Genomic DNA, 18,956 nt, shown 5'->3' with positions numbered 1-18,956 from the left:
CTTTCCCAAATGGCACATAATCAGCAGTTTTCACATGTTTTTCTTAGTACAGTTTATGAGCGGTATGGTAATTCAATGAATCTACATCAATAGTTCTATTGATTTCATGATTATTCTTAAATTTATTTCAGGTGATATTGGAAATACATCCCTTTCCTTTGGTGATAAATGACACTTCAACTATAATCAAATTATTTCATTATTTCATTTAGAATTCATCAATACATCATGAAGTGGATCGGAGACAGCAGATACTGTAATACTATATATATATATTAATTTGTTGATGGATAGATTAGATTTGTTGGTGGTTCTCTTTTCAGGTGATGGTCAGTGAATGGTGGACGCGGATTCAGCAAACTGTATATTCAAGGATAAATACAACTGTGATGATCAACCCTGCATCCAGAACAAGGGGCTAAGTCGCGTCCATTCCATTATTTCTGCTAGTCTAGCATACGAGGACGATCTCCATATTGCCTTGATACAGAAGCTCTCTGAAACGAAGGATCTTACCATTAATTATCACAAGAATTGCGTGTCTAGATACACGTCCAAGTCTAACACTAAACATGGCAAGAAATCTACAGAAGTTCGCCTTCCTCCTCCAAAGAGGTTACGTCACTCCTTTGCTCCATTTGATTTCTTCACATAGTGCCTGTACTGCAGTGATAATTGTGTCCTTGAGAAGGATCGCAAACATCCTGACAGGTGGAAACCTGCTTACTTGTGCAGATCAACCTTGTCCAAGAGAGGTGAAGAGATGGTGTCATACAAGCAGAATATTTTGGACAAATGTTCAGAGCGTGATGATCAGTGGGCTCAAGATGTGCGTCTCCGCATTGATGGTGCTGTCAGTGATCTACATGCAGCTGAGGCTCGCTACCATCAGTACTGTATGGCTACCTTCTTTAATAACAGATCATACCCTGGACATAAGAATGTTGCAAACAACCCATCAACCCCTGGCAATGATACCAATCAGAACCAGCAAGCTCTTGCTTGCACCATAGATGCATTGTCAAATGAAAAGGACAAGCTCTGGAATTCCATTGAAGTGTTTGAAATGTACCAATGTTATGGTGGAAATGAATTATCCCGCGCACAGCTGGTCAGTAAAGTGTCTGAGCATTTTGGCAGTGAAATCCTAGTCCTATCATCACATGGTTATGCACACATACTTGCATATCACACCCAGGCTGCGAGACTTTTGAAAGCTGTAAAAGATACCGGTGACCAAGAAGACATCAAACCCAGTGTAGCAAAGGTAGCTAAGCAAATCACACAGGAGTGTAAGTCCATCGACATGACTAAATCATACCACTATCTAAATGTGGACAACAGTGCAGTTCAGGAAGCGACTTCAGAGACCTTGATGGATCTACTGGCTGGAATCTCACCGAGACTGAAGAATACAATGCCAGCACTATTAATTGGCAACATTGTTATTTCTGCAGTTCGAGCCCAACCCACCGATCTACAAGTAGCTCTTGGAGTTCTCTTCAGAGATTCTAAAAGTCAGCTTGGTTACCTCAATGATTATGGAGTAACTTGTAGCTATGATGAAGTGCGCCTCTTTCAGCAATCATCTGCTGTTGCTGCTTCAAGGTATCATGAGTCTCATGGTATTGCTAATCACCAGGATGGACTCATACAAGTCATTGCTGACAATTTCGACACTGATATTCTTTCGCCAAATGGGAAATTGTCTCCCCATTCACAAGCTATGATCGTAACTCAACCCTCCAGAAACAATGAGATAGAGGAAAACACCATACCACGACTGTCCCACAAGCACAAGCATATCGATATGGATGATGACGATAAAGACGAGAGCAACTTAGCTTCACACTATGTGGGTGACAAGAAACCTGCCATGCCTGACATCCCATTGTCAGTTCATCCTGAATGTCCTGATCTAACAAGAAATGAAGCCGTTTCGGTGAATCGAGCTATGGATTTAGACTACAAGTTCATCACAGACGTCATCAGGTTACCTGGCTGCCAGGAGTATAATGGCTACAATTCCAGGATCTGTAGGGAACAGGGACATACTGAACAGGCAAAGACAAAAGTCAACTTCTTACCTCTCATAGACAGTCCTCCAGCCAGCCCCTCAACTATGATGGCTGCAGTAATCAAGGCAAAAGCTGTTACAGAAAAGACCGGATAGACTTTTGTGGTGTTCACTGCTGATCAACAGCTATATAAAGTAGCTGTCCACTTGTCATGGGAGAATCCAGCCATATTTTGTAATGTGTATCTACGTCTGGGCGGTATGCATCTACTCATGAGCTATGTGGGGTGTATCGGTAGTCTTATGGCTGAGAGTGGTATTGTGCAGGTACTTGAATCCACATTCGCTGGAGTCCTGAAAATGCTCAGTGGAAAAAAGTATCCTGACAATGTGCGAGCACTCAGGCTACTGACTGAAGAACTACTCCAGCCAGTATTCACAACTCACAGCAGCTTGACCAGCATGGATGGCTTGATGAAGATATTAGGTGATATCTCCAAAGAATCACGTACAGCCAGGCTCTGGGTTACATGCCTCATAAATCCAGTATTCACAGTAATGAAATACGTACGAGCTGAACGGGAAGGTGATTGGTCATTCCATCTAGCTACAAGTACGTGAGATGGTTCCACTGTTCTCTGCTGCAGGCCACTTCAATTATGCCAGATATGGGTTATATTACTTGCGCACCATGGAGAAACTGCCCCAAGAAGTGGCATATCACTTCCTTGAAGGTGAACATGTAATCCATCTAAAGCGTGGAATCTTCAATGGCATCTGGTCCGACATGGCCATAGAAACTACGTATGGAAAAGGCAAGAGTGGAATAGTTGGACTGACCCTGAAGCCAGAGACCATCAAAACATGGGCCCACAGCCTAACTGCCTGCAACAAAGTCATCATCTCTCTCGACTCCATGAGATCACAAACCAGTCACACACAATCCTCAGAAAAACATAAGGAGGAAAGCAAGTCCCGAATCGCTTTGGACTCCAAGGACAGAACCAGCTTACATGAGAAGCTGGAAACCTGCATGAATCCCTTCGATGAGAGTTTGCATCCCCAGGATCTGGTGAATATAGTTAGCGGCAAGGTTGTGTCTGGCGCCACTGTTAATGTTGACAATGCCGATCACTTGGGTCTGAATCAGATGAAGGCATTTGAGGAAACGTGACCAGATGGATTCCACCTGCTGCTGCAGAAATGTGTAAAGACCATGGCAATGTCAAAGAAACACATCAAGCTCGGAGACCAAAAGGTATATGACACAGAACTGATTTACGCCAGGGTTATGCGTCTTCAGAACAGTCTGCGTGATTATGATGCTGGGAATTTGATGTCTTACAAACTCTCGCCTTACCCTCCAGCTATGTTTGAAAGAAATGGACAGATGAAGCAAGTCACATCAAAGTCATCCCTAAAGAATGTACTGAAAGTAGAAGTCCCTATAAGATGTGCAGAATTCCAGGCTGTGTTCTTGGATGGCTGTGCGGTAATGTGGACAGTACCCTGGCATCCGAAGGGAACCATCCAAGACTACCTGGATAGCTTTAGACGTCACATCCACTTGTATCTGCAAACAAGTCAGGTGTACCTCATCTTTGACAGGTAAGATAGTCATACAAGATTCACCCAAGATCTCACATATTGTTAAATGTAGTATGTGTGATGATTAGTAAGACAACTTGTCACTAAATTTTTGTATTTAACTTGCCTCTAAATACTTAGCTACTTGACTGGAAATTATTGCCATCTCTTTGTCAATTAATAATTCATATCTTTAATACAGATACAATGAAGGAAGTGTCAAAGAGTCTACCAGGAATGCCCGCAGTAACAAAGGGTGTAGAGTTTACTCTCTTCTCACTACTACCCGGCTCCCTCCACAAAGTTTGCTGTTGTCCGTGTCGTCAAACAAGAAGCAGCTGATTGAGCTTATTACGAATGATCTGATGCCCCACAGAGACACGGTCCGTGGAACACTAATCATCACTGCCACTCATCCGGTCCCTATCCAGATACAATCTAGCGTTCTAACTCAAAGAATGAACCTGATGATTTCACATGAAGAAACAGACACCATGATCATTCGACAAATCATTCAAGCTGACATGCGCAAGTCCTAGTTGTAGCTGATGGCACAGATGTCTTTACTCTTCTCTGTCACTTTGTCGTCCAAGGTGATATCAAAGGACAGGTAATGATGATATCAACCATCAAAGGTCGAATAATAATCGCTATTAATGCGACTGTCAACAAAAACCGTCCCATCATGAGCAATCTTCTTGCTGCACATGGGCTTACCGGTTGCGATACTGTCGCCACGTACCACGGAATTGGCAAAGGAACTGCCATCAAGGTTCTCAACAAGAAGCAGATCAACCTGGACAAGATTGGCAGTATTGCCTGTCCTTTCCCTGAGGTTATCGATCAGGCAACCAAATCCCTCTTATGTTGTTACGGTCGCGAGGAATGTAAAACCATGACAGAAGCTCGCCAAAAAGTTTGGTCATCAAGACTAACCCGTAGCATTGGAGGATCACCCAAACTGCAGACTCTTCCACTGACTAACTAGAACGGGCACTCATAGAGCGCATACCTTCGCCGCCACTACTTTTTTTGTTCTTGGTATGAGTGTGGGGAACTGGTTTCATATGAATGGTCTTATGACACAAACCACATATCTATAATGTCATGACCCCCCCCCCCGACTTTCGGGGGCTACGGACTAAACAACAATCAACTCACGTCGTTTTGGCGAGTCTTCACTCGCAAGCTTGGTGAATACAACGTTTCAAAAATTGACCGTGTTATCGTAAAAAGACTATTTTGACCTTTTCGTGACCTTGACCTTTGACCTGAATGATCCCAAAATCTAATCGAATGCTTCCTGGCTAATAACCAATCATCCCACCAAATTTCATGCAATTCGGTTTAATACTTTTTGAGTTATACGAATCACAAGATTACAAATAAATAAATAAATAAATACACGCCGACCAAAACATAACTTTTCGCAGAATGCGAAGGTAACAAGAGAAGGTAATCTCGTTTGATGCTGGTTTCATGCAAATCGAATAAGAATTGACTGAGTTATGCTGAAAACCGCATATTTTTCAAGGGCGTGACCCCCCCCCCTGACATTTTACCCCAACCGGTGACATGTGTTATGACGTCATTGTGTCACAAGATTGGGCATTCAATTCTGAACATTTTTGTGCTGGGTTCATGTAAAGCGGACAAGAATTGACCGCGTTATGACAAAAACCGCATATTTTTCAAGGTCGTGACCCCCCTGACCTTTGACCCCTAACCGGTAACAAGAGTATGGGCGTCATTGTGTCATATTGCATATCACAAGATGAGGCGTTGAATTCTGAACATTTTGGCGTTAGTTGCATGCAAATTGAATAAAAATTGACCGTGTTATCGTAAAAAGACGATTTTGACCTTTTCGTGACCTTGACCTTGACCTTTGACCCAAACGATCCCAAAATCGAATGAAATGCTTCCTGACTAATGACCAATCATCCCACCAAATTTCATGCAATTCGGTTTAATACTTTTTGAGTTATACGAATCACAAGATTTCAAATGAATAAATAAATAAATAAATAAATACACACCGACCAAAACATAACCTTTCGCAGAATGCGAAGGTAATGAAGCAGCCAACGAAAACATCGCCCGGGCCCACTTCCAAGTCGCTACATGGCCACATGCCAAACACACTGACCCACCACAATTAGGTCCTACAAAATTTGGGTGGCAAAAGGAAGGGACATCTCTAAGTCCAGTAACTGTTCCAAACGACACCAGTCTGGTGCCTCAAGAGTTGTTGAAACTCCTCAAATGCTCCTGCGGAAGTGATTCTCCATGCCAAACAAAGACATGCGGTTGCAGCAGTGCCAATATTGCATGTACTTTGTTCTGTGCATGCTCTGGTGGCGAAAGTTGTTTCAACGAGAAAACCATCGAAGGTCTGTAAGCACAGAATGAATCTGATAATGAAGACAAATCGGATAGCGATGAAAGCGATGATGAGCAAATACTCTAAATGTGCTCATTTGTGTCGGTGTACATATCAAATGATACTTGATCGAATGATTAGTCTATACATTTCTGGTTCTGTTTTTTTTCCGTTTTTATTATTTGTATTTCTGTTGTGTCATTGTATTGTATGGCATGGGTATAAAAATTCTGAGTCAACGAAATTTACTATCAGTATTATATACGCGATAGGGTCATAAATATAACTACATGCCAGTCAATTGGAATGAAGTGATGCAATGTGTATGCACAAATGTTATCGCTTATAACTTAAAATAGAGTGATTGTAACATTTAAATTGCACACTACAATTATATAATGATAGTATTATATAATGTGATACTAATCCTTTCAGTTTCTCAAGCAGTAAATATTGTTATATTTTTAGTTGCCATGTGGAACGTAATATGTATAAGCCGGAAAATGCTGAGTCAGCAAATTGATTATATCTAGTTATATATATTAAATGCATAAATATGATGATACACATGTGTTTTATCATGTTTATTGTGACCTGATTCATTTTATGGATCAGTTTGATATTCAATCATTCAAATTTAATTGATAATATGAGAGACGTTTGAAAAATCACTTGAAAATATTATTCGCTTTTACGACAGGAGGGGACATCTAAAAAGTCATGAATATTTAAAATTGCCCAAGGGTGACATCACCACACCCACCTGGGGTTGTTTACTGGGACCCTATACAATAATAATCAGAAGAGAAAAAACTTTTACAGACATTTTGGGGTTGGCGGATTTTAGTCTCTTATTCTGCCAGACTATTATCAGTCCTTTTCATACAATAAAATGTTGAAATTTTGGTGATTTGAGTGTTGGAAACAGCCTTTTTCCAAAATGGCTGCCATCCTGGAAATGTCCCATCGTGCAAATGTCTAACCAAAATAATTTTGGCATTTTATTTTCTTCTTCTTCTTTTTTCGGCTGCTCCCATTAGGGGTCGCCACAGCGGATCATCCGTATGATCCGCATAGTGATTTGGCACATGTTTTACGCCGGATGCCCTTCCTGACGCAACCCTGGTTGCCTCTTACGACACAGGGATATGGTACACCTATTTTAACCGGGGTATACACCGGCCCAGTATACTGCTACTCATTTCACCGACCTCGGAAGGATGACAGGCTGAGTCAACCCCTGGTGTATTAATTCAGTGGTCCAACGGGGCTTGAACTCAGGACCTGTTGGATCCCAAGCCGTTGCCATAACCACTGCGCCAACACCGGGCTCCTTTTTTTTTGTGACACTTTAGGCTGAATCCAGGATTATAACATTGTAATCCATTGGGACCACACTTTGTTCAGTCTTGGTGCTGCCAAAGTGGTCTCCTGGGCTATTGGACACAATCATGGACAGGTCACCACTCTGACACAGGATACTAGAATGGCTCAATCAGCCGAGCAAGCTGGTATTCATTTTGCCAACCTCAGAAGGATGACAGGCTGAGTCAACCCCACCTGGTATTCATTCAACAGACAAGCAGGATTTGAACTCAGGACCCTCGGACCCCAAGCCCACCACCCGAACCATTAAGCCAACACCAGGCATCATAACATTGCAAACTGTTTGTTAATTGGTATTGGGAATTTATGTCACACTCGCAAATACAACCAGTCGCTTCGCTGGTGGAGTTATTAAGGGGGGATGGGACGTGATAAAGAGGGAGAGAGGATGAAGTGGAGGGGGAGGGGAGAAGTGGGGGGGGGGAGAGAGGATTGAGTGGAGAGAGAGAGGAGGAGGGGGAGAGTGAGGTGGGGGGGGGGACAGAGAGGAGCGTGGGGGGAGTGGGTGAGGGGAGAGAGAGAGAGAGAGATACAGAGAGACAAAAAAGGGTGAAGGGAGAGGGAGAGGACTGGGCGAAGGGAGAGGACTGGGCGAAGGAAGGTAGAGAGAGAGAACTGGGCGAAGGGAGGGAGAGAGAGAGAGAGAGAACTGGGCGAAGGGAGGGAGAGGGAGAGGGAGAGGGAGAGAGAGAGAGAGAGAGAGAGAGAGAGAGAGAGAGAGAGAGAGAGAGAGAGAGAGAGAGAGAGAGAGAGAGAGAGAGAGAGAGAGAGAGAGAGAGAGAGAGAGAGAGAGAGAGAGAGAGAGAGAGAGAGAGAGATACAGAGAGACAAAAAGGGTGAAGGGAGAGGGAGAGGACTGGGCGAAGGGAGAGGACTGGGCGAAGGAAGGGAGAGGACTGGGCGAAGGAAGGGAGAGGACTGGGCGAAGGAAGGGAGAGAGAGAGAACTGGGCGAAGGGAGGGAGAGAGAGAGGACTGGTCAAAGGGAGGGAGAGAGAGAGGACTGGACGAAGGGCGGGAGAGAGTGAGGACTGCGCGAAGGGAGAGAGAGAGTGAGCACTGCGCGAAGGGAAAGAGAGTGAGCACTGCACGAAGGGAGAGAGAGTGAGCACTGCACGAAGGGAGAGAGAGTGAGCACTGCGCGAAGGGAGAGAGAGTGAGCACTGCGCGAAGGGAGAGAGAGTGAGCACTGCACGAAGGGAGAGAGAGTGAGCACTGCGCGAAGGGAGAGAGAGTGAGCACTGCGCGAAGGGAGAGAGAGTGAGCACTGCGCGAAGGGAGAGAGAGTGAGCACTGCACGAAGGGAGAGAGAGTGAGCACTGCGCGAAGGGAGAGAGAGTGAGCACTGCGCGAAGGGAGAGAGAGTGAGCACTGCGCGAAGGGAGAGAGAGTGAGCACTGCGCGAAGGGAGAGAGAGTGAGCACTGCGCGAAGGGAGAGAGAGTGAGCACTGCGCGAAGGGAGAGAGAGTGAGCACTGCGCGAAGGGAGAGAGAGTGAGCACTGCGCGAAGGGAGAGAGAGTGAGCACTGCGCGAAGGGAGAGAGAGTGAGCACTGTGCGAAGGGAGAGAGAGTGAGCACTGCGCGGAGGGAGAGAGAGTGAGCACTGCGCGAAGGGAGAGAGAGAGTGAGCACTACGCGAAGGGAGAGAGAGTGAGCACTGCGCGAAGGGAGAGCGAGGACGGGAGGGGGAGGGGAGAGGATAGGGTGGGGGAGAGAGAGAGGAGGAGGGAGGGGAAGCGAGGAGGGGGGGATACTGTTTTTGGGGTTAAGGGGGGGTTATCCTCCCATACCTCTGTCGGCGGGGGGGGGATACTTCTCTAATGTCCCAGGGGCTGTTAAACTTAAATCCGGCTCTGTCCTGCTCTTTTGCAGTTAGAGTTAAGATATTTGGGTCTTGATTTCAAGCCCCTGTTCTGGTGTTGAATTTATACCAGATGGGTTGATTCAGCCAGTCATTCTTCCGAGCTTGGTAAATGAGTACCAGCTTACTGGTAACAGAGGCACTCTATCAGTGGCACAGCTGTCTTGTCCTTGGTTGCGACACGCGCGCGCACACACACACACACACACACACACACACACACACACACACACACACACACACACACACACACACACACACACACACACACACACACCAACATGCGTTGTGGTGCAGATTGATGAGGTGCAGTTAAAGAAAATACACGTATGTACAAAAGAGGATAGTTCAGAGCTAACCAGTCTCATAATTCTACAATGTTAACTTACATTAACATGATAGGCCCCATCAGAATCATTCCCAAGGAAAGTTAGTGCAAGAAAGACAAGAAAAGAACGAGGTGCTTGCGACCTCCTTGTTATCTCACGTTGTTGATGGATCAATGCTTCCCAGTCGCTGAGGAGGGGGGAATGGGGGGGAGGAAAACTGAGGTTGTCAATGGTGCGTGGTCGGAGGGCGGTGCAAAATGAGAGGTGGTGATTGGCAGTGAATTGCGGAGAGGAAGGTGTAAAGGTATAGGTGAGAGGATTTTGGAAACAAAGAAAAGAACATGTGAGAGGATAGACCACCATGAATGTAAAGAGGTCTGTACGTGTAAATGCTGATTGACTAATACTGCTCGTTCCGCGCTCCATTGGTTCCATTCCATTCTGCTCGTCCTGCTCACTCTGCTCCGTGACCTCAATACAAAGAAGACAGCAGCCAGAGGACCAAGCACTCTTTTATAATCTCCCAGCAGGGGCAGCGCTTGGGAGCAGAACAGGTGGAGCGATGGGTATTCTCAAGTGCCCTCATTGGTGCATGGATCATGACCCCAGCGTTAGCTCCGCCCATGCGAGGCTTTGGCAGCGGAAATGCTCTCACTCGCTCCGACGAAGAGGAGTCAATCTCAAGAAAGGAGAGGAGATGAGGCTAACAGTCTCGTAATACCTTTCACGGTTGACCGACCGTGCTATTCAGTACGTTTTGCGGGATGCTCTGCCGAGCGATCCCAGTTCGAGGTTGGCGCGTTGTCTCCTGCTTGATTACGATGTCGGCGCAGCGCCTGCACCAATCCAGAGAAAGGGCGAGACCGTCAGGCATGAGGGAAGGACCTTAGGTGGAGCCAGGTGAGTGGGTTGTCCAGCGGCGAGAGGCAGGCGGAGAAAGTGGGTGGGTGGAGCCAGCAGCGAGGGAGTGGAGATTCCAGAGAAGGTGGAGATCGAGAGCGAGTGGGCGGAATGGCAGATGGGACTTGCAGAGCAGCAGGCATATGCAGCGATCAATCCAAGGCCAGGCAAAGATGAGGAAGATGACGACTACGAGTACGACTATGACCATGACGACTATCACTACCACGCCGACACCACAACTACGACCACGACTCCGGACAGCCTCGCGATCCGTCCTTTATAGGTCTGGCAGTGCAGGGCAGCGTGCCGCCCCGAGGCAATGCATCATCACCTGAATTGAGTGCTCCCATTGGGTCCCGGCCACCGCACGATCCGGCCACGGCCAGAAACGGCGTTATTGTACATCTGGCAAGAGATCGCAGAGCTGTGAAATTGTCTCGCTCCAAACCCTGCGATATGAATCACCTTGCACCGAACTCCCTGACCGTGCCCCGGTGACCGGCCGAGGGGTGCTTCGACTCTGCATGCCTGCCCAGGAACCCCCGGCGACCCACAGTTAGCGCTGGTAAATGCGCTTGTTCTGTGGTACGCCATGCAGCCCAAGCGATCTGGGCCACACAGCATGCCTCTATTTGGTGGCGGCTGCATCGAGGCGGAGGCGTGAGAAGACCTCCATCTTCCGCGGGAAACACCGGTGACCGCGGTGGCGAGCGAAGATCGATGGTAAGATGTTATTGTAAACCCATGCGCAGACCCAAATGAAGAGGTGTGCTATTCGTGCCCCATACTGTGTGATGGATTGAAGAAAAGGATTGGATATAATTAGGGTTGAAAAGAGCATGTCTTGTGCGTCCTGTACGGTGTTGGGATTTAACGTATGGTTCTACTATTCCTTTTGACACCATATCTTGCAGTAGAGGATTTTTCCATCGTGTAGGTTGTGCTTCCTTTGGTCTCCGTGAGGACGCATTCTTATCGTGGAGGATGTTGCTGTGTTTTTCAGAAGCGGCCGTCTGGGTGCGGTGCCTGCTTGGATTTATTTCAGGAATAAGAGGAAAAGAGTTGGAATGAAGATAGAGATATAATCAGAACTAACTATGAGATCCACACAACGCACTTCGTCCCATTTGACCCATGAGACATGAGGGAAAGTCTAACTGTACGTATATTAATTAAATAACTGACTGGGGACCACTGTATGGTATATGCCATTGCCTTTGAGACATGCGGTTTTAGAACCGCAACTGTATATGTGTATATATATATATATATATATATATATATATATATATATATATATATATATATATATATATATATATATATATATATATATATATATATATATATATATATATATATATCAAAAGCCTGGTGTTGGCGCAGTGGTTAGGGCAGCGTCTTGGGATCCAAAAGGTCCTGAGTTCAAGCCCCGTTGAGCCACTGAATTAATACACCAGGGGGTTGACTCAGCCTGTCATCCTTCCGAGGTCGGCGAAATGAGTACCAGTATACTGGGCCGGTGTATACCCCGGTTAAAATAGGTGTACCATATCCCTGTGTCGTAAGAGGCGACCAGGGTTGCGTCAGGAAGGGCATCCGGCGTAAAACATGTGCCAAATCACTATGCGGATCATACGGATGATCCGCTGTGGCGACCCCTAACAGGAAGAGCCGAAAGAAGAAGATATATATATATATATATACATATATATATATATATATATACATACATATATATACATATATATATATATATACATACATATATATACATATATATATATATATATACATACATATATATATATATATATATATATATGTATATATATATATATATATATATATATATATACATATATACATATATATATATATATACATATATATATATATATATATATATATATATATATATATATATATATATATATATATATATATATATATATACATATATTGTTGCGAATTCGCGCCCGCCGGCGTGCGAGCGGCCACGTAACTCAAATCGCGGCACGTCGCCCACCGGACGGACAATTCTGTCCTGACCCTCTCGGACTAACGCCGGGAACTAGTCACGGGTGGGCCTTTCGGCCTCACCACGATCGTGCCAATCGGCCCCCCGCGTGGGACAGGGTTGTTCGCCAAATTCGACTGACCTAAGTACCCACACGGAGGGTAGACCGGGCGATCGCACCTCGCCGCAGGTCGACTCCGGACACGGGCCACTTAAAGCGACGCGTTCCGTACTATTGGGATAACCAAGCGGTGTTATCGTCGACCTCGACGGTTCCGATTAATTATCGGGCATTTTAAGCCCACTACCAACCCTTTACATGAAGTAAGATGGAGATTCAATTAAAGAAAAGACGAAGCGAAATGGGAAAAACAGTTCAATATGAGGCACATTTATTCCGCGGCACACGGAAAGCACACATATACAATTACAACAATTATGCACCAAAAGCAATTGCAACAAAAGAAACACAACAATGCAGATCTACTACCGACTACGCGAGCACACGGCAACACTTACACAGTTTTAATTTACAGACGGCGCCGACAACACATATACTCAAAAGCAAAAGAAAAGGGCCACCCTCAACGACAAGGGGACAGACGGGGCCTGTGGGCGCAAGACCGGGTGGAGCCTACCCGTCTTGTGATGAGCCGCAAATGTGGCAGCGGTGCCCCGACTCCGCGCTCCTCCGCGGGTTTCGTTGGCACTGCTTGGAATGGGGTGGGAACGGGGCCCCCTTTCCGCACTATCTCAGCACGGGGGGGAAAAAGGGGGGAATTGTTGATGCTCTGGGGAAAGAGGATAGCTGGCTTGCTTGGGTCCCGCGACGAGAGACTCCACTGCGACCTCGACCGCGCTCCCGGCTTCCCCTCTCTGCAGCTCCCCGACAGACTCCGAACCCAGACAGACTGACTCTCCTCCAGACCCGTCTTGACTGCTGCTGCCACACTCTGCCGCTGCCACACTTCTCCAGCTCGCCTTGACTCTTCTCCAACTCCCTTGACCGAAAAACTCTCTGCCGCTGCCACACTTCTCCAACTCGCCCGAGCCCAAAACTGACTAAATTCGCCCCGCGCTCGGCGCTTTATAGTACGGCAGGAGAACCCATATGCAAATTTCTGGATCAGAACGAGCTCGGGGGTGGAGCCACGCTCGCCCATTGGACGGAGAAAAAGGGGCGTGAATCTCCCCTGATCCTCAAATTTGCATATATCGATTATACTCCGACACGCCTGGAGGCGGGGCCAAATCGCCCCGCGCTTGCTGATTGGACGGATCAGAAGTGGGCGTGTATCATTCCTGATCCGACTTCTCCTCGGAAAGGCCACACTTTGTGCCCGCGGCTCGGCGCGCGCCCCGCACGAGGCCAGGACAGCCTGACGCTCGGCGTTCACAAGTGGTGCGGGAATGTCCGCAGAAGGAGAGGCGAAGGTGGTGGAGGGTTTAAAGTGGCGGTCCCTGGCCACGGTGACGATGGCGGTGAGGAATGGCGGTGAGGCGATGTTTACGGGAGCGAGCTGTGAAAGTAAAGGTCGTGGCTGTTGGCGTTGTTGTTGTTGTGATGCGGAGTTGCGGTTGGTGGTTGTTGTGTGATGGCGGTTGAGACGTGGTTGGTTCAAAATAAAGATAGAACAGAAAAACGGCTATCTTAACGGGTCGCAGCCCGAATGAATCACATTTATTCCCTCTAAAGAACGGGTTTGGGCTAACTACACATGTACTTACAGAGATATCTCACCTACGAGACCTGAATGGTGGTTTGCGAATTTCCTTAACCGTAACAATATATACATATATATATATATATATATATATATATATATATATATATATATATATATATATATATATATATATATATATATATATATATATATATATATCAAGTCAAGGCTCGTGTAAGGACGAACACACAGAAACATATAACAATGCAGGAGACAAGAGGTTTGGGAGACAGAAGCACAAAACAGTGGGGAACAAAGACAATCGGATATCTGTGGAAGGGAGAGGGATGGGGTGGGGTACACAGGGTAAGCAAGATGGGACTACCAGGGACTTTCAGGAAGGAAAACAGGGAATTTGAAGAAGGTGGGTTTGGGATGGATTCATGGGGGTAGTAAAGATCAAGATTTTGGATGGGGGAAGATATGAGATGGTGGTGAATAGCTGTTTTGAAGACTGAGGTAGGAGTAGGATTGAAGAGGATGTGGGAGTTTGTTCCAGATGCGGGAAAAAAGAGGAATGAAAGAGTGAAGGTGAGCAGCGATTCTTGATTTTGGCAGTTTCACCATAAGGGGTTTTTGGAGGACCTTGAGCACCCCGAGGAAATGTAGGGGGGACAGATCACAGAGCAAGGAGGAGGGGGGCAAGGCCAGAGAGGAGACAGTTGAAGACAGAAAGACCAGAATATCCCAAAAAGTATGTATCACGATATCTCAAAAACTTGTGGACGGATTCAAGTGCAACTTGATGGACAGGTTGGGTGTGTGACCAGGACAAATTGGTTCGATTTTGGGAAAGATCCAAATCCGGATCTGGATACAAGAATTATTTGATTTTTTTTTTACAGTGATCCGTCACCATTGAGAGATAGGGCCAAAAACGATATATAGCATGATATTTCAAAAATGTATTGGGCCAGACAAAGTCATGTTCTCGTGGATCAGGCATTGTGTAGTGGAGGTAAGTGCACTACCGAGTGCCCTTCTAGTTTTTAATATGAAATCAGCAAAGCCAAGAAATGAAAGAAACATGGTGGGTTAGAGAGTTTCTTCTTCATCATTTTGGTTCCGGTATTGGCTCAAGTACGTGTTAAAGCAAACTAACTTTTATCTCCTGAACATTCATTGGGACCGGTATTGCAAAGTAATTCTCACACTTAATATTGTTGAACGAGTGAAGACTCTTGATCTCAAAACATCACATCAAGCTCAGGAAGAAGATCCCATCTTGTAAAGAGCATTCAGAGGCATATACTCAGGGATATGATAATGTTGATGATGATGATGATGATGATGATGATGATACTTGTTGACTGACACATCATGCCTTTTGGAATTCCTTTTTAAGAAAAGAAGAAGATTCTCCTTTTTCAGATTCAGAGCCGTGGAGTTGCTGAGGCAATCTTTCCTTGGCTAGCGGACACAATCTTAGATGGGTCGCCGCTCCGACACAGGATACTCAAATGGCTCATTATTCCCACGAAGCTGGTATTCATTTTGCCGACTTCAGAAGGTTGACAGGATGTCAACCCACCTCTTATTACGTTTACAGCATGACAAGGGCTCAAACTCAGGACCCAAAGATCTTAAGCCATTCCACCTTAACCGTGAAGCCAACACAAAGCTTTTTAAGAGAAACCTTGGTTTTTAAAGTATGAATAGCAGCATTGGTAAATTTAATGGAGTCTTTAATGTTCATTGCTCCCAAAATAGTTTCCTTCAAAACTTCTGAGTTCCCTTGCTGTTTGTAAGTCAACAGGAGGAAAAAAAGATGTGCGAGATGAAATCAATGCTGTATTTTTCAAATGTCGTTTTTCTTAAGATATGAATGTCCATCTCATCCATAATCACAAAGTATGCCAACACGAATCCGACACCCAAGCATTAATGGACCTTATCAAACAAAACACTTTTATACAAGGAAAGAGCTTATGAATACATTTACACAATAGAAAATGTGCAGTTTTCCGATGACTCTCGAGCACTGTAACTACGTGTGTGTGTGTGTGTGTGTGTGTGTGTGTGTGTGTGTGTGTGTGTGTGTGTGTGTGTGTGTGTGTGTGTGTGTGTGTGTGTGTCTGTCTGTCTGTGTGTGTGTGTGTGTGTGTGTGTGTGTGTGTGTGTGTGTGTGTGTGTGTGTGTGTGTGTGTGTGTGTGTGTGTGTGTGTGTGTGTGTGTGTGTGTGTGTGTGTGTGTGTGTTATAAGATTATAAAGTGGAATAATTAATCAGGGCACAGAACCCTTCTTACAGGGAAAAAAAATGCAATGAGCAAGCTGGCTAGTCTCCTGTACTCAGCGAAGCAGCTTCAAACAGTCATACAAGAGAACTTATCGGGAATAGCAAGCGAGTAGAGGATTAGCGAATGTGCCTTGCTCCCTTTCATGCACGCGTTTCTCATGCAGAATGAATCCACCCAGAGCAGCCAGAGTGAACGCTGTGCGCATGTTGGCCCCACCATGGCCCTGTCTTTCCCGCACCATCTGCCATGTACCGCACCGCCTAAGCCCTAATCCTGAAAGACTGGATGCACCCTGATCGCTGGTCTCGTACTCCAGATGTTCCAAAAAGTGCGTGTCAAAATACATGCACACACACACACACACACACACACACACACACACACACACACACACACACACACACACACACACACACACACACACACACACACACACACACATATATATATATATATACATGATGATGACGAACACTATTTGTCATAGACTACCGTAGGAATTTCATATATGATGGCAAATTGACGTTAGTGAGATTGAATGAATGTATTAAATGAAAATAAAATCTGTTAGGCATGAGCAAGTGGTGACCCAATTTATACATCCACCATTTTGCAAAATGGCATATTTTCCAAGAGTGAAATTCAATATCTTGTGAACCGTTGCACTTGATCAGATTTGGTGTCAAGTTGATGGTTTTGGGGTTATCAAGTCCAACAGAAATGCTTCTGAGACTGTCAGATAAACGGAATTTCAAGATAACCGGGCAACTGTTTGCACTCTCTCCGTATAACCAGACCTCAGGCTTAATTTAATTCAGAGTAAACACGGTATCCTTTTAGGCAAGTAGTGAAACAACACTTCACAACTTCATCACATAACAGGATGCTCATTCAGATGTTGCTTTGGTGTTGATCTTGTTTATTGAACCTGGTAAAGAGGCTTATCTTCAGTTCAGATGAGAGGCAAAACACAGACTGTCAGACATGATCAGGAAAGTGAATGTGACAGCTTTTAACTCAACATAATGCCACTTACCGGATGCATTGGCATTGCGGTTGGAGCATCTGCTCTGAGTTTGTGAGGTTGGTAGTTTTATTCCAAATCTGACCGAGTCATATCAAAGACTTCAAACAAAGGAGCAATACCCCTGGGCACTCACCTGGTCGGAGCTGGTAGACATGGATGACCCACAAAATATGTAACGGAGAAGAAAGTAAATACCTATGGATTTTTTTAAATGCCGTGAACAAACCTTGGTACATCACGGGTGATAAAGGTTGTGGTAAAGTTTAATCGAAATTTAGTGTGTGTGGTTTTGGAGAAGAGAGCAAATACCTATTTGGGGGGGGGACCCCCACCTCTCCCGTAGACCCCCTTAATGAGCGCAGATTTTGATGTGGTCAATACACTTTGGTACATCACGGGTGATGAAAGTTGTGCTCAAGTTTCATCAAAATTGTATTTTCGGAGAAGAGAGCAAATACTTATATTTGGGGGTCAAACTCCCCCCCCCCCGTCGATCCCCCTTAATGAGTGCAGATTTTGACATGATCAATACACCTTCATTCAGCATCAGATATGAAGCTTGTAGCCAAGTTTCATCAAAATCGTGTGTTTGGTTCAAGCGATAATGACTAAAGTGTTTACAGACTCACTCACTCACCTACAGACACTGAGCTCGATCTCTAAAAATCAGTGAAACCAGGCGAAGACCAGGTGACTGCTCCCATGAACACTTGCTTGATACAAGAACCAAGACCTCTCCAAGCTGATTGTTCACCATTTCAATATTATTGGACATTAATTCAGTAACATGACAGTCTTCTTCGTCTTTCTCCATTTCAGCACCATGGACAGTCACAAGCGTAGAGAGTAAAGCCTACCTTCAGGATTGGACTTGGGACCCCCACAGGATTAAAGAGTGCTTTTCATTCACTTCAATCTCCTGTCTCATACAACTTTTCAATCCTTTCCCTTTCTATTTCCCACCCTTTTATTTTACTTAATTTCGTTTTGTCCATCCTTTACTTCTCCTCTTTTTCTCTCTCAATTTTTTTTTGTCTTTCCTTTCTTTTCATATGTATGTTATATTAAAATTTTTATTATTTTTACAAGCAAATACAACCCGTCGCTTCGCTGACGGTATCATTAAGAGGAAGGAGGGGGGGAGGGAGAGATGGAGGCAGGGTGTGGGAGCGAGGAAGGAGTGGGGAACGAGGAGGGGTGTGGAAAGGGAAGGCAGCGTAAGGGGAGGACAAGGGAAGGCAGTGGGAGGGGAGGGTGGGGGAAGGGAAGACAGCATGAAGGGAGGTGAAGACAGCATGAGGAGAGGGGAAAGGGAAGGCAGCATGAGGGGAGGGCAAGGGAAGGCAGCATGAGGGGAGGGCAAGGGAAGGCAGCGTGAGGGGAAAGCAAGGGAAGGCAGCGTGAGGGGAGGCTCCGTCAGATATAACCACCATCTGGGTATGTGCAGAGATAACCACCATCCGGGTATGTGCAGAGA

At 45.5% G+C, this 18,956-nt stretch overlaps 1 protein-coding gene across 1 annotated transcript; it reads left to right on the top strand.

Moving 5' to 3' along the window:
* The first annotated feature begins 205 nt into the window (after positions 1-205).
* LOC147034680 (uncharacterized) lies at positions 206-16,734 on the top strand. The gene is made up of 2 exons (XM_085887104.1): positions 206-3,625; positions 16,616-16,734. The coding sequence occupies exon 1, from the start codon at positions 764-766 to the stop codon at positions 2,171-2,173; it is 1,410 nt and encodes a 469-aa protein (XP_085743230.1). The 5' UTR covers positions 206-763; the 3' UTR covers positions 2,174-3,625; positions 16,616-16,734.
* The last annotated feature ends 2,222 nt before the right edge of the window (positions 16,735-18,956 follow it).

The sequence above is a fragment of the Eptatretus burgeri genome, chromosome 1, assembly GCF_056783735.1.
Source record: "Eptatretus burgeri isolate ZD-2024b chromosome 1, Ebu_testis_v1, whole genome shotgun sequence".
Classification (NCBI taxonomy): domain Eukaryota; kingdom Metazoa; phylum Chordata; class Myxini; order Myxiniformes; family Myxinidae; genus Eptatretus; species Eptatretus burgeri.
This window is presented reverse-complemented; position numbering and strand designations above follow the sequence as displayed.